Source organism: Podarcis melisellensis (genome assembly GCF_964234715.1).
Source record: "Podarcis melisellensis genome assembly, chromosome: 7".
Taxonomy (NCBI): Eukaryota; Metazoa; Chordata; class Lepidosauria; order Squamata; family Lacertidae; genus Podarcis; species Podarcis melisellensis.
Window position 1 is genome coordinate 54,162,432 of NC_138539.1, and position 13,096 is coordinate 54,175,527.

Below are 13,096 nucleotides of genomic sequence, written 5' to 3' on the forward strand. Positions count from 1 at the left end.
ATAACTAAAGAAAAAATAAAATAAATGTGTTGACTAGGAAGGTTAAAAATACATCTTGCCATAACTAACCCTCAAAACACACCTTTAAAATTGCATATTTCCTCTATTAGATTCAGTCTTCTCAAAACAAAGGAAATCCATTCAATTCCACATATTACATTTACCATGAAGATCACTAAAATTGAAGTTGATGTTCCCAATAAATTTTTGGTCCAGTTAAAATTTAAACTTACAGTACAGATTCCCATTAGTTTAACTGACACTTGAACTTCTACACAGCTCAACATTAATTCATTATAGTTGAAATGGAAGAATCTTCAGTGGGTGAATCTTTTACAATCTGATTGAGGCTGTTACATTTTATAGGATCCATTTTTCAAAGCACTACTGACAGCACTCGAAGTTATTAAATTGCTGAATCAAAAGATGGACCTGCAATCGCATTTATGAACTGTGATGGAATAGCTGGGGTTGCACTGAGCCGAGGTTAAGATGTTGGTGTAGTTAAGCTTCATCACACCCCTTTAGTGACAGCAGTATTTACCCATGTAGTTTACTTTAATGGTCAGGAAGTGGCTTAACTCACCTCTGGATTCAAATAGATTAAGCAAGCAGTCAGAATGGCATAATTATCAGTGCTGCAAGGAATTTACAGGATAACTCAACTCCCACGGGACTTCCCATTCAATTGCCGAGTAAAGACTGGAGATGCATAAATTCACAGATGCAGCATTTACCTCAGAAGCAAAGGAAGGGGATGTCTTTCTTTATCTTCTTCCCTTTTACTTCCTAAATATCACAATCTCATATTGTGTGTGTCCATTGTAAGATTTTGATCTGAGGAATTATTTTGACTGATGGCTACATAAAAATAGGATTTGTGGTGGTGTTTGGATATCATTGCAAGGCTCATCTTACATCATGTCAACAAAGCCAGACTCCTGAGAGAATTAATTACGCTGATTCTATTATGAAACACAGATGAGTTCTGATTTTTTTTCTTAATTGTCCCTTTGTGCTGATTTTCTCCTTTATACTATTTCTCCAAGTTGAATGCCTTGAGTATGCTCATGCCCATAGAGACAAACAGTTATAAAAAGACATAGCCACCATTCTGTGTTTCCCTGTAGTCCTTCCTTGCCAAAATGTAATTCATCAGTGAGTGCAGGATCAATCATGTTGTATCATTTGGGGGGGGGGGACTTTACAACTGTTTAAATTGTTCATTTTAAAAAAAGGAAGGCTTTCTCCTGACTTGAAATCTAAAATTAAGATAGTACACAGTTTTCATGGTGAGCTTGAGTCTTTCAGCTTTAGCAGCAGCCATGGAAATATTTAGCAATTTGAACTACAACTGCATTACATTTAAAATACCATGTCCTAGAACAGGGATGGGGAATCTTTGGCTCAGGGGCCAAATGGAGTCCTTTGTGGGTCTCCGTCTGGCTTTTGTGTCATGGAATTCTACTCACTATTGATGCAGAGCAGAACCCCAGACCAGAGGCAATTAATATTTCATCCAGCAGAGCTTCACTGCTACTGCAGGCAAATGAGCATAATGGTCACAAATCCAATTCAGCATTGGTGAAAGTGTTGGGGACCTCAGCTCTGGGGGCCAAATCCGCCCTTCCAGGCCCCTCTATCGAACATTCCCTGAGCCACATGCCCTCGGGCCACCCCCCTCCCTGCTTCACACTCTGAATATTTTCGTTTGGGTAGAAGGCTTAGCATTGCACTGATAAAATGGCTTTTCCTTCCAATTTGTATACAAATCTAGGCTATAGATTTTCTTTCAAGCTAAAAGCAGTACAGGTATCACGATCTCATTCTGATAAAGAGCTCTTTCCTCACAGTCCCCCTTCCCTCCCCCCACCCCGGGTTTGTGCCTGGCTTTGAGGTTTATATCCTGGCTTGTTAAACCACAGTTTCTCATGACATCCAAGCCAGGAAACTCTGGTTTTCATCATTCACAACATGGCTTGTAATAGTGATGAAACTACACATTTCCTTGCTCAAGTGTCATGTGAATCCATTGTTTAATAAGCCGTGTTAGAAGTGCCAGCACTGGGCACATGAGAGGAGGTGGGTAGAGGAGCAACAAGGGGGAATTTCATTTATTATACTACCTTTTACTCAAGGAGCTCAAGGCAGCATACATGGTTCTACCCTTATCTCATCCCAGCAACAGAGGCATACACTTTATTCTGGGGTTGATAAACCATGGGCCATTGGCTTGAAATTGTGACAGCTGGGCCAATGTATTTCCTTTCAGAAATAAGCACAACAGATAACTGAAACCAACTTTGTTCAAATGAAATCAATGTCATTAATAACGTTCCTTTTTGAAGGCACTGTGGCTATGATATGTACTACAGTTTGAAAGATTTGAAATTCCCAAGCAACTTGAATAAAAAGATAGTTTTCTAATAAAGACTGGGTGTTTTTTATTATTAAATTCAGTACTGTTTCAGTGCATAAGATTTGTTTCATTTGTCAGAATGTAATTGGTTAAAAAAAGCAAAATATAGAAATATGGCTGCCTGCTGTGTTTTTTTTAAAAAATCTATCTTTTATTATGGTGATAAAATGCTATCCATGATAGGTTTCAAGACTCACATTCTGATGATTCTGGTCCAGACCGCTTGATGTAGACACAGCCTTTAGAAATCTCCTTTATAGATCTCAGAATGGTCACTGATGAAAGCAGGTTTCTGAACACAGTGGACCCAACAGGGCTCTTTGTTTTGTTTCATCTTGTGTTTTTGGATATTCACTTTGGAAATAATGATATAGTATTTATTTGGACATGTACTTAAATTATTGGTTTAATTTGCAATTTAGACCCCCAAAATATTAATTCACATTATTAGTATTTTGACTTGCTATTCCCCCCCCCCATTTTCATCTTTAAACCAACCTTTCCTTTTTTCTTTTTAGGCATAGTTTCTAAGTCATACGAATGCCGGCTGAAGGGTCAGGGAGCTACATTTGTCGAAACCACCAGCCCTTTCACCACTGCAGCCCTGGATGAAATTTCTCCAATAAAAGCTAAGTCCCTTCATGATGGCAGAAGACACCTGCAATCCACTGAACAAGTTCAGCAGGTGATTATTATTCAAGGATATGACAGCGATTTTGCAATTGATGCCTCAGTGGAGGAAACCGCAGCGGCTACGCTTCAGACTTTGGCAATGGCTGGCCAAGTGGCACGGGTTGTCCATATTACGGAAGATGGACAAGTTATAACCACAAGTCAAAATGGCTCTCATGTAAGCACCATGATTCCAGGGCAAATACTCGCTGAACAACTGTCGGATGGGAAGACACAAGTGGTGGTTGTTGAAGGCCCTCTGGGAGGAAATGATATTGAAGATGCTGTTTCCATAGGAACAGCATCAGACCCTGGTAATACCATGGTGCAACAGATAGTGAGACGAGAAATTTTAGAACCACCTGATGTAACTAGAGTACACCCGCCTGAGTCTGCCTCAGCACTAGATGCCTTGCTTTGTGCTGTAACAGAGCTTGGTAAAGCAGAGAACAAAGCAGAACTCCTGGACAGGGCACGATTTTGTCACAAAGAAGCATTACAAATGTCAAATCCAGAAGCAGACATTGTTTGCAACGACACTACGGCACAGGAAACACAAATGTTCCATGAAGCTCAAGAGACCGAGGAAGAGCAAGAACCCATGGAAGTAGTAACGCAGGTTGTGCACCCATCTACCATAATTGCATCTCAGGAGAGAGCTCAGGTCACCTTCAAGAAGATGGTTGAGGGAGTGCTCCAGTTTGCTGTGTGTGATACAGCTGCAGCTGATCAACTGGTAAAAGAAGGTGTCACTCAGGTTATCGTGAATGAGGAAGGAACTGTGCATATGGTGGCTAGAGAAGGTTCTCAGATAATAATGCAAGAAGCTGGCAGTAATGCCCTAAGTGTCCGAAGTGAACACATGGACCTGGTTGAGTCTGATGGAGAAATTTCACAAATCATTGTCACAGAGGAAATCGCTCAAGCCATGGTTCAAGATTCTAACGCCAATTTCTCTGATGGTCCAACCCATTACATTGTAACAAGATTACCACAGGAGATTGAGGATGAGTCTGGAGTATACTCACATGCTGTGATAAAGACAGATGAGCAGCAAGAGATTGTGCAGACTGGTACTGTTATAAATTCCAATAATGTATGTGATGGAAATGCTGAACACCTAGCTAGTATGGTCATTTTTACAGAAGATTGCTCACAAACAGCTATTATCCAGGGCCAAAGAGATAACAATGAACTACAAGAAGCATGAAAGAACTCTGTCTTTATGGGTTTGATAAAAGACAACATTGAACATTTGGTGACATGATATTTCATGTTTAATTTGTAAAGCATTCTTTAATGGTCTTTATCCATCCAGGTACTCAACACGTTTTGTGTGAAGTTAGCAAGAGCAGCTGGGAATGCTAAACAGAAAGGGAATTGTCCATTTTTGCATAACTAATGTTGAAATTTGAGTACAAATATTGGCAGGTTTACAAAATAAAATTACCAAAGGTATCAATTTAATTCTCTTCATTAGTTTGGTTAATTTTGTTTGCCAGTTCATTGCATTATGACATAGTAGACTTAAGTCTTTCCTGCAATTAATTATGTTAAACTTGACTTGTATGTATTTTGCATATGGAGAGCAAACTAATATACGTGCACCCATATTACCTAGTTGAGCCACACATTGACAATTTGTAAATTGAAGTTGGATTCTACATTCACAAATTGGTCAGGCATTCCAAACAACCCAGTTATTCCTACTCAAAATACAGAGTTTCTAATGTGTTAACTTACTTTTGTTTTAATATATTAGGCTTTTTAAATTGCCCCCCTCCAATTTGACTTCAGTCAATCCTCCAAGATCAAAACTTAACTAAAACCTCTGTTGAAGTTTTCACAAAAGAACCTGTTGATTCAGAAAGGCCTTAATACCTATAACTTTTATATACAGTAATGACTTCATTTGAAATCTTTATTCAGTTTTTTTTAACTAATAGAGCTTCACATATCTACAATTCTGCAGTTCATTTTGTGAATGACTTTTGGAAACATTAGATAAGGTTTCTTCTTTATAAAATTCTGCCATTAACCTTAACAAGTGGAAAAGAGTTGATCTGGCATTTATATCTGGATCAGAATGTTGATTATCTAGTTGTGGATAAGTTCTGAGTTTTCAGTGCAAGCTCCTATTGAAAAGATCCAAATGCTTTTGTTTTGTCTAAGAAATCTAAAGTATGATATGGATGGGGTTGGGTTGTTTTTGTTCTTTTTTTCAATAAAACAATAGCACTAAAAGGAGTATTGTCATTTTTAAAAATATTAGACTGTCATTCCACACCCAGTGTACTCACCAGAACTTAGTTGAGTTGGGGTGGTCACCATAACCAGCTGCTGGATCTCTCTGTGTCCCTGTGTTTGCATGGCTGGGAGGGATGAAGGAATGAAGGAGTTGCAATTATTAGGTGTACTTGTCTTGTTTGTTTTGGTGCAAAGGGTATAAATCAAGCAGAATTCATGTTCAACTTCAGACTGAACTTCAGACCACCAAATATAGAAAAGACAGGGCACAGTAGTCTATTCTAGAATTAACTGCTTAAACATCTATATCCCAGGGTGCTGCATAGAACACGTGCTTCTATGCAGGGTGGCAGATGCTTTGCTGTTGTTTTTATTTTCCAGGTTCGATATGTCAGATCAGCCAAAAAGGGGGGTGGGGAGAGAGAAAGAGAAAGAGAGAGCATAAAAAAGACACTGAGATTCATAATTAGCCGAGTTTGACTTGCTCATCCTTCTTAAATGTGACAGGCTGCTCACTTCTTCTTAAATACTGTCTTCAGCAAACGGTGACAGGATCAACTTCCGTTTGTTATCAGGATAAAGGTGACCTTTACAAAATGATGGCCCTCTGCAAGATTCTCACAGATGCTCAAAGGAATGTTTTTCATTGAAAAGATTTCTTCTTGATCATTTTGCCTGTTAACTGGAGCCCTCTGGTCTTGTGGCTTGGATGCTAATTCTTAGCTATGCTCAGTCCTGTATGGCTAACCTTTCCGCTGCAGTACAGGGTGTTGACATTGACATGCTGCAGTTTACCATTTGTGATTTATTTAGGATAAATATGTCTCAGGTGGCATTTAATCCTTCATAAAACCAGTGTAGCCTGCAGTGTCAAACCAGCAATCACATTGTATGCACAATGAAAAGAGCAGACCTTTGCATAAAGGTGGGGGTGTGTGTGCAAGAAGTGTTCTCCGGCTTGGGAGTACTGAGAATGGATTCTCTGGAATCCTAGATTAATAAGACATGTCCCTTTGCCTAGGAGCAGATCCTGTCTGTTACCACCCAGCTCAGACCACTGCCCGCTCTGCAGTACATTACTACATGTGTGTGTATGTCAGGAATTGGGCTTCTACTCGTTCATAAACGCTTAAAACATATTTCTTTGTCAGCAGAAACTCTTCCATAGTTGCATATGCTATTGAATATTCTACCTTGTTTGCTTCCCATGTTTTCAATTCCTCCAGAGTAGGAGGAAGTGCAACATCCAGGGATGTGGCTCCCAAGGTGATATCTTAATTTATACATGGCAGTTGCATTCTCCAATCCAGAGTCCCTAAGGTAGCTGCTAGAGATGGAGGACTGAGCAGGAAAAAGTTGGCTGAAGCTCAAATTCCATCAGTCAGTTCCTACATCAGAGCTGACATCCCACTACCAAAATTGGGCCTGACCAAGTCAGAGACTCCACATTGCTTACAATTCTCAACATGCCTAGCAAAATATGAACATATACAGCCTCAGGCACTAAACTAGGTCCTAGCGCAGAATTGAGCTAATGGCAGTTGTAGTCTGATGGATTTTGGAAGGCACTTTGTTTACCATCCTTGTCCTACTGTCTTAAGGCCAGTAAGAAGTTCTTGGAATCCTAAACACTGAAATGATTTCATGGACCATTTTTACCAGAGCTACAGAAATGTAGGCTTGGCTTACTAGCCACCATCTATTTGGCTCACTGCCAACTCCACCCCAGCCACACACATACCCAACTCCTTTGGCATAAGTTTTAATGTGAGCTGCTCTGAACAGTTTCAAATGGCGTGTCGTAGCATCAGAACAAGGGGGATGATTGTGAAGAGGGTAACTGTGCAAGTGCAGTGTATTTTCCTTCACTGCAGCAAGTTCCAGCTGAGAAGGCAAGGCTCCTTGGTTGATATGAGCCAATTGATCTTCTCTTTGTAGAAACTTAACAAGTAGGAGAGAGGGGAAATGGAAAGCTCTCCGTCAAATAGCTGCAGCCTTCCCCAGTGAAACACATACCTTCTAGCATACTGTCTCCTGCCACGTTTTGGAAGAAAAGTACCTTGAAACCAAATTCTTAAAAGAAACACCTGGAAATTCTTTTTAGCTAAAGTGAAACCAAAAAAGCCCAAAGCTAAATGCTGTTCTGTCTCCCAACCGGATGAGGTTCACCATGGAAGTTAGATGAACTGGAGTCAAATAGTTGATGTGCCAAGAGGTCTGTACATGTGGGTTGTGAACAGTGCTGCAGGCATTGTTGTCATTTATAAATGCTATCTTTGCAACCACAGTGTCGATGGCAAAATCCTTCAAGAGATGTAATTGTTATGATTGTAGGCACAATTGTGTTGGGGTATTGCTTCTTCCCAATGAACTTGCTTGCCCAAGGCTTGCCCAAGTTTGCATTGGAAGAATCTCCCCTTTTAGAAAAAGCACAGGGGACCAAGAGGTAGGGGATTGAGCCACCGGCAAGATGAGAGGACTCAGCAGTAGCAAGTAAGCCCCAACAGAAACAACATTTTTTTGCCAAGACTTTCTGCCTTGTATGTTTCCTGAGCAAAACTGTTATAAAGAAACCCAGAGAAGAAAAGCTTGTCCTGAACTCTAAGGCAGAGTTAAGATCAAGTGAACAAATTATGTAACAGAAAAAGGTCATTCATTGGGTGAAATAAAAATGGAAAAGTGGAATTTTCAAACACATACACACCCTATTTTACACTACAATATTAGCCCATGATTTCAAATAGGTACATGGCTCACTTTAAACAACCTACTTCTGTTCGATCTTGTTGAAGAATACAATTCTTTTCTCTGCTCCTCTAGGGTGATATCATTTTATATGAGGAAAAAAGTTAGCTCAGATGGCAGTTATGCGTTTCGGAAGCACCTTCTAATCAGGGATTGGTGATTCATTATTAGCTTCAGCAGGCGATCCATCTGACATGTAAGGGGGGAAAATTAGCAGCTGTCACTGCATGATGAGTTAATTTCCTGATAGGTCTGACACTGAAAAGCCATTTGAAGACATGGAGATGGCTGATGAGAAAACCTGGTGCTGCTTTATAATTGGAGAGAAAGAAAGGGCATAGAGACAGAACAATTTGCAAAGGAGGGGTTCAGGCTAAGCTACAAGTGGTGGCGGCTGTTTGGCTGTTTGCTAGAAGGGGCTCTTCACAATCATCCACATTGCTGGGGCACACCCACCTTAGGCACTTATTACCCTGAAATGGAAGCCATCTATTTCCTTGTTGCTTTGTGTTGCTATTTCAATGGTTTGTAATTAGTGTACTCAGACAGTTTTACTCCTTACAATCTGTGCATATGCCGGGTGCAAGCATGTGGTTGGGTTGTTCCGCGGGTGACATAGAGAGCTGACATTTTAGTGGGAAGAGGAGAAAATGAGGTTCTGCCTCTTGTACTTTTTTGCTGCTATTTTATGTAATTGCAGCTGCAGATCTCAGTCATAGAAATAAATGAATTTAATCAAAATGGTGATGGTGATGGTGATGGTGATGGAGAAGAAGAAGAAGAAGAAGAAGAAGAAGAAGAAGAAGAAGAAGAAGAAGAAGAAGAAGCAGCATTCCAAGGGGAAGAGATGGTAAAAATAAGCATTACATAATACAAATTGCAAAAAAGTTAGAGAAAATGTCTAAAAAGACTGCCTTCCTGTTCACAACTACCTGAAAGTTTCATTGATTGTGCTGATAGTGTACAATCAGAGGACATCTAACATATTCAGATAATCAGAAATTTGGATGAATGAAAGCAGCTCTATACTTGGTTATGTATAGATTGAGTTAAATGGGCAACATAGACTAATCACATATGACTAATTACACATGTGAACCAGACACTTAAATGTGCAGTCCTATACTGTATATATTTACTCAAAAGTAAATCCACCTGAGGTCATACATGCACATTGGGTGCACATGCACACATGCAATGGTCCTGTTTAAACAAATTCCACCCATTATTATACTAGATTAAATGAATATGGCGAAGTGACCAGTACAAACAGAATCACATCATTTTTTCCAGTGGCGTACAGTCATTAGACTAGAGGGACTAGGCTAGTCCCCTAAATGTTCCCGGTAAATTAAAGTATTAAAGCCTGGTGACTCCTTCCCAAAGCCGGGAAGCTTCTGACTGGCTTAGGGAGGGAGGTACAATGCTTACACACATGGTGTCGGGACACCACAACATCACACGCATAACATCCCCTGCCCCATCGTCCACACAAGCTAGTGCCTCTGGCTGTAATTGTTCCCCTACGAAAAATTTCACCACACACCACTGCTTCTTTCCCACATTAGTCCTTTCCCAATCTAGTGGGGCCAGGGCAAGCATTAAAGAAACGGTACTACCATCGTAGGAGATGGCATGGTGGGACAGCAATGCTTACCTGATCTCCAAACAGCTGGGTCACTGCTGTTCTCTGGGAGGGGGGAGGGCAAGTTAGCAGTGTGTTTGTGCTGTTTATACTGCACCAACCTCCCTGCTGTCTCACTCTTCCCTCTGCTGGTAAGCAGCAGCGACGCAACAGCCAGGAGGTCAGGTAAACAATGACGACCCACCACCTGTCTACTACAGCATGAGAGGTCTGTATTCAGCAGCCTTCAATGACACTGTAGGGCATGTACGCAGAACCTATAGCCCTCCAAATGACAGTATTCCCAGTAAGTCCCCTTATCATGCCCACACAGTTTTGCAAAACTTCAGGGTTGACAGGGTATAAGGAAAGTGCCAGCTGCCTCTCTTAGGTAAAAAGGGATAGCTGCTCTTCACAGGGACGCTTTCTCCAAGGCCCAGCTTGCTGCACATGGAGAGGACAGAGGAACATGCATTCTTCCTCCATGGTAACCTTGGCCCAGAGCATCCTCTGAGCCAAGCAAAGTTGAGAACAAGGCTATGTTAAACTACTTATGAAGCAGCCTTGTGGAGCACTAGCCTTTCTCTCATTATCTAAGCTGGACACAGTGAAAGCAGCAGTATTAGCTCCTAGAACCTACTGATGCAACCACTGGTGTCAAATCCTGGCCCCAGCTGAGAGTTTCATTCCACTGAGCATTTCCCCAAGACATTTTGCTCCTTAAGACAGAGCATCAAACTGCAGCCCCACCCATGCCCTCTGTCAAAGTGCATAGCGCCGAAGACCAACCATGCTATTTTGGTATCTGAGGCAGAAAATTCTATGAGCACCTTTCTTCTACTCTCTCCAGGACTCAAAACAGCAACAACAATAAATGAAAGCATTGCCCTCTCATGACACTCAATATAATCTACTTGAGGCTGCTACCTCACTCTGCCCAATAGTAGGACTGGCCCTGTAAATAACCCACAGCATTATCTTCCACTACCTGTAGGAAAGGGTGTGCTCAGCACATTGGTACCAGAACAGATAGCATGTGGTTATTGTTTTATGTGACAGCCCCCCTGCCCGTGTATGTGCGTGAAATTCATCACTGCAAAATTTAGATGTGTGAATTTTGAAGGATGACTGCATTCTGGTACACACATTGTTCCAGCAAATATGAACTAGTTTAAGTTCACCTTTAGATGCCAGCTGAATCATTTCTCTCATCCTTACATCCAGATAGGTGTGCAGAGTTGCCTTTTTAGAGCAGGGTTGTGGAACCTGTGACCCTTCATAGGTTGCTTGGCTCCAATGCCAGCCAGCTCCAGCCCTCACTGCCACTTGCCAGGGATGGTGGGAGGCATCATCCAGCAACTTCTGGAGAGGCAATTTAGCCACCTCTGCCTTAGACTAATAACAATACTATTTGAAATATTTGTTGATTACCAATTTTAGCAGTTGCTTTCCAAAGAACCCCCGGTGTGCTCCTGCTGCCATGATTGTATATCTCTTAACGTGTTCCTGTAGGAACAGAGCGTCTGTGCCATGCATTTCTCTTTAATTCCTCTTCCCCCATTATGCATAAACTTGGAAGCAATTCACTAAATGCATTCAGATGCATGTCACCTGCAGATGTAAAACACATCTGGTACACAGAGTTCTTTGCAAATACAATGGAAATCAGTAGCTACAGAGGCAAAACAGTGGAAAACTCACTAATGTGCTGCTCTTCAAAACAACAATCCATATGTATGTGTGTCCTCAAAAGGACACAGGAGCAACAATAAGGAAGAGGGTATGTTGCACTGTGTATTATGTGCATCAGGTCTTTGTAAGATGCTGTCCTTTCTGCTTTGTAGGATGCACCAGGTCCTCTCTGCTGTGAAAGTGTAAGAAATTTTGCCAGAACCCTGCTGGGCTGCTCCAATCTGGCACTGCATTTTCCTGTCACTGGAGGTGTGGAGCAGACTCGTGTTTTCTCTTCAGCATATGGCACCAACTGCTGGTGTTTCTGCAGCTATGAAATCCAGATGCCCACCTCCAGGATGATTCTCCCTGGTTAGGGACATCTGGGCATCACATCCTACTTCATCACTCTTCCCCCTCCCACTGCCACCTTAATGGTGTACGTATTTATCAGGCTTGTCTGGAGATCGCTGAAAAGGCCAGCACAGCTGCCTGGCTACCCCATTTACTGGGATATTTTAAGCGGCATGTAAAACTCCCCCCCCCCAAATCCATCGGCCTGCTGGAAAGCAACGCTGAGAGAATTCCTCTCTTGGCTGTAAAATTTATGGTCTGTGGCAGTGCCTGACATTTCCAGGGGAAATGCAAACACCTGGAGATTCTCCAGGAATCATTTTTACTTCTGAGACATACTGGGAGGCTGCAATTCCATTGAAATAGGCTTCTCCATTTAGAGAGGTCAGGCAAGATTTCAGTAGGAAGTAACACTTGGTGTTTCTGCACACAGATCCTCCTGCCCCCCAATTCTGATATTCATTTTCAGACATATTCACTACATACAGTATTTATTTATTCTGATCTTTGTTACTGTCCCACTAGAAATATGATGGGCCTGCTAAGGTTTTCCAGTTGGCTTTGTACTAATGTGACTTCATTGGATTCTGATATATGACACTCTGCAATGAGATCAATCAAGCCTTGCGTCCACTGACAAAAGGTGCTTTTTTCCTTAGTAAAGCTATCCTCTATCTCTATAATAATTTTCACCCTCCCCACCACTCCATCACACAAACTCTCTTGTTGTCTGCAGGTTGTGATACCACAAAAATGGGTGCTACTTCTGCTCTTTTCTGCAAATGGAAGCTTACGATGTTGTTAAGTAAAAACACATCTCTAAAAGAAAAAGAAACATGGAAACATGCACCTAAAAGGGGGGGGGGAATCCCCTTTGACGTTACCTTCTTTTCCAAACAGGTAGGTAGGTAACTAGATAGATAGATAGATAGATAGATAGATAGATAGATAGATAGATAGATATAGATAGATGATAGATAGATGATAGATAGATAGATAGATAGATAGATAGATAGATGATAGATAGATAGATAGATAGATAGATAGATAGATAGATAGATAGATGATAGATAGATGATAGATAGATAGATAGATAGATGATAGACAGACAGACAGATAGATGATAGAAAATTTGGTTAAAAATCCCAAGATCCTAAGTGCTTTTTTCTTTTCTTTTTAAAGGACCGAAATACATACTTGGGAAATGGATCAGGCACTATTCTTAAGATGCTGCATTTATGTTGTTGTTTTTTGCATTTGGAGTATTTTACATTAGGAGTATTTGGCTTAAGCAATCACTGTGATATGATGCAATATGTTATAAATGGCTTGCATATCAGCTATAGAATACAGAAATATTTTAG

General features: G+C 41.0%; 2 protein-coding genes across 2 annotated transcripts in view; one reads left to right on the forward strand and one right to left on the reverse strand.

Moving 5' to 3' along the window:
• Positions 1 to 5,335, forward strand: part of ZNF407 (zinc finger protein 407) — a 331,643-nt gene extending 326,308 nt beyond the window's left edge. Inside the window, exon 9 of the mRNA XM_081919417.1 lies at positions 2,938 to 5,335. Coding sequence (XP_081775543.1) covers positions 2,938 to 4,301 — 1,364 coding nt within the window. The 3' untranslated portion in view covers positions 4,302 to 5,335. The remainder of the gene's footprint in view (positions 1 to 2,937) is intronic.
• Positions 1 to 13,096, reverse strand: part of LOC309374520 (uncharacterized protein) — a 68,935-nt gene that overhangs the window by 45,379 nt on the left and 10,460 nt on the right. Inside the window, exon 2 of the mRNA XM_081919511.1 lies at positions 2,617 to 2,773. The gene's annotated coding sequence lies outside the window, so the exon portion shown is untranslated. The remainder of the gene's footprint in view (positions 1 to 2,616; positions 2,774 to 13,096) is intronic.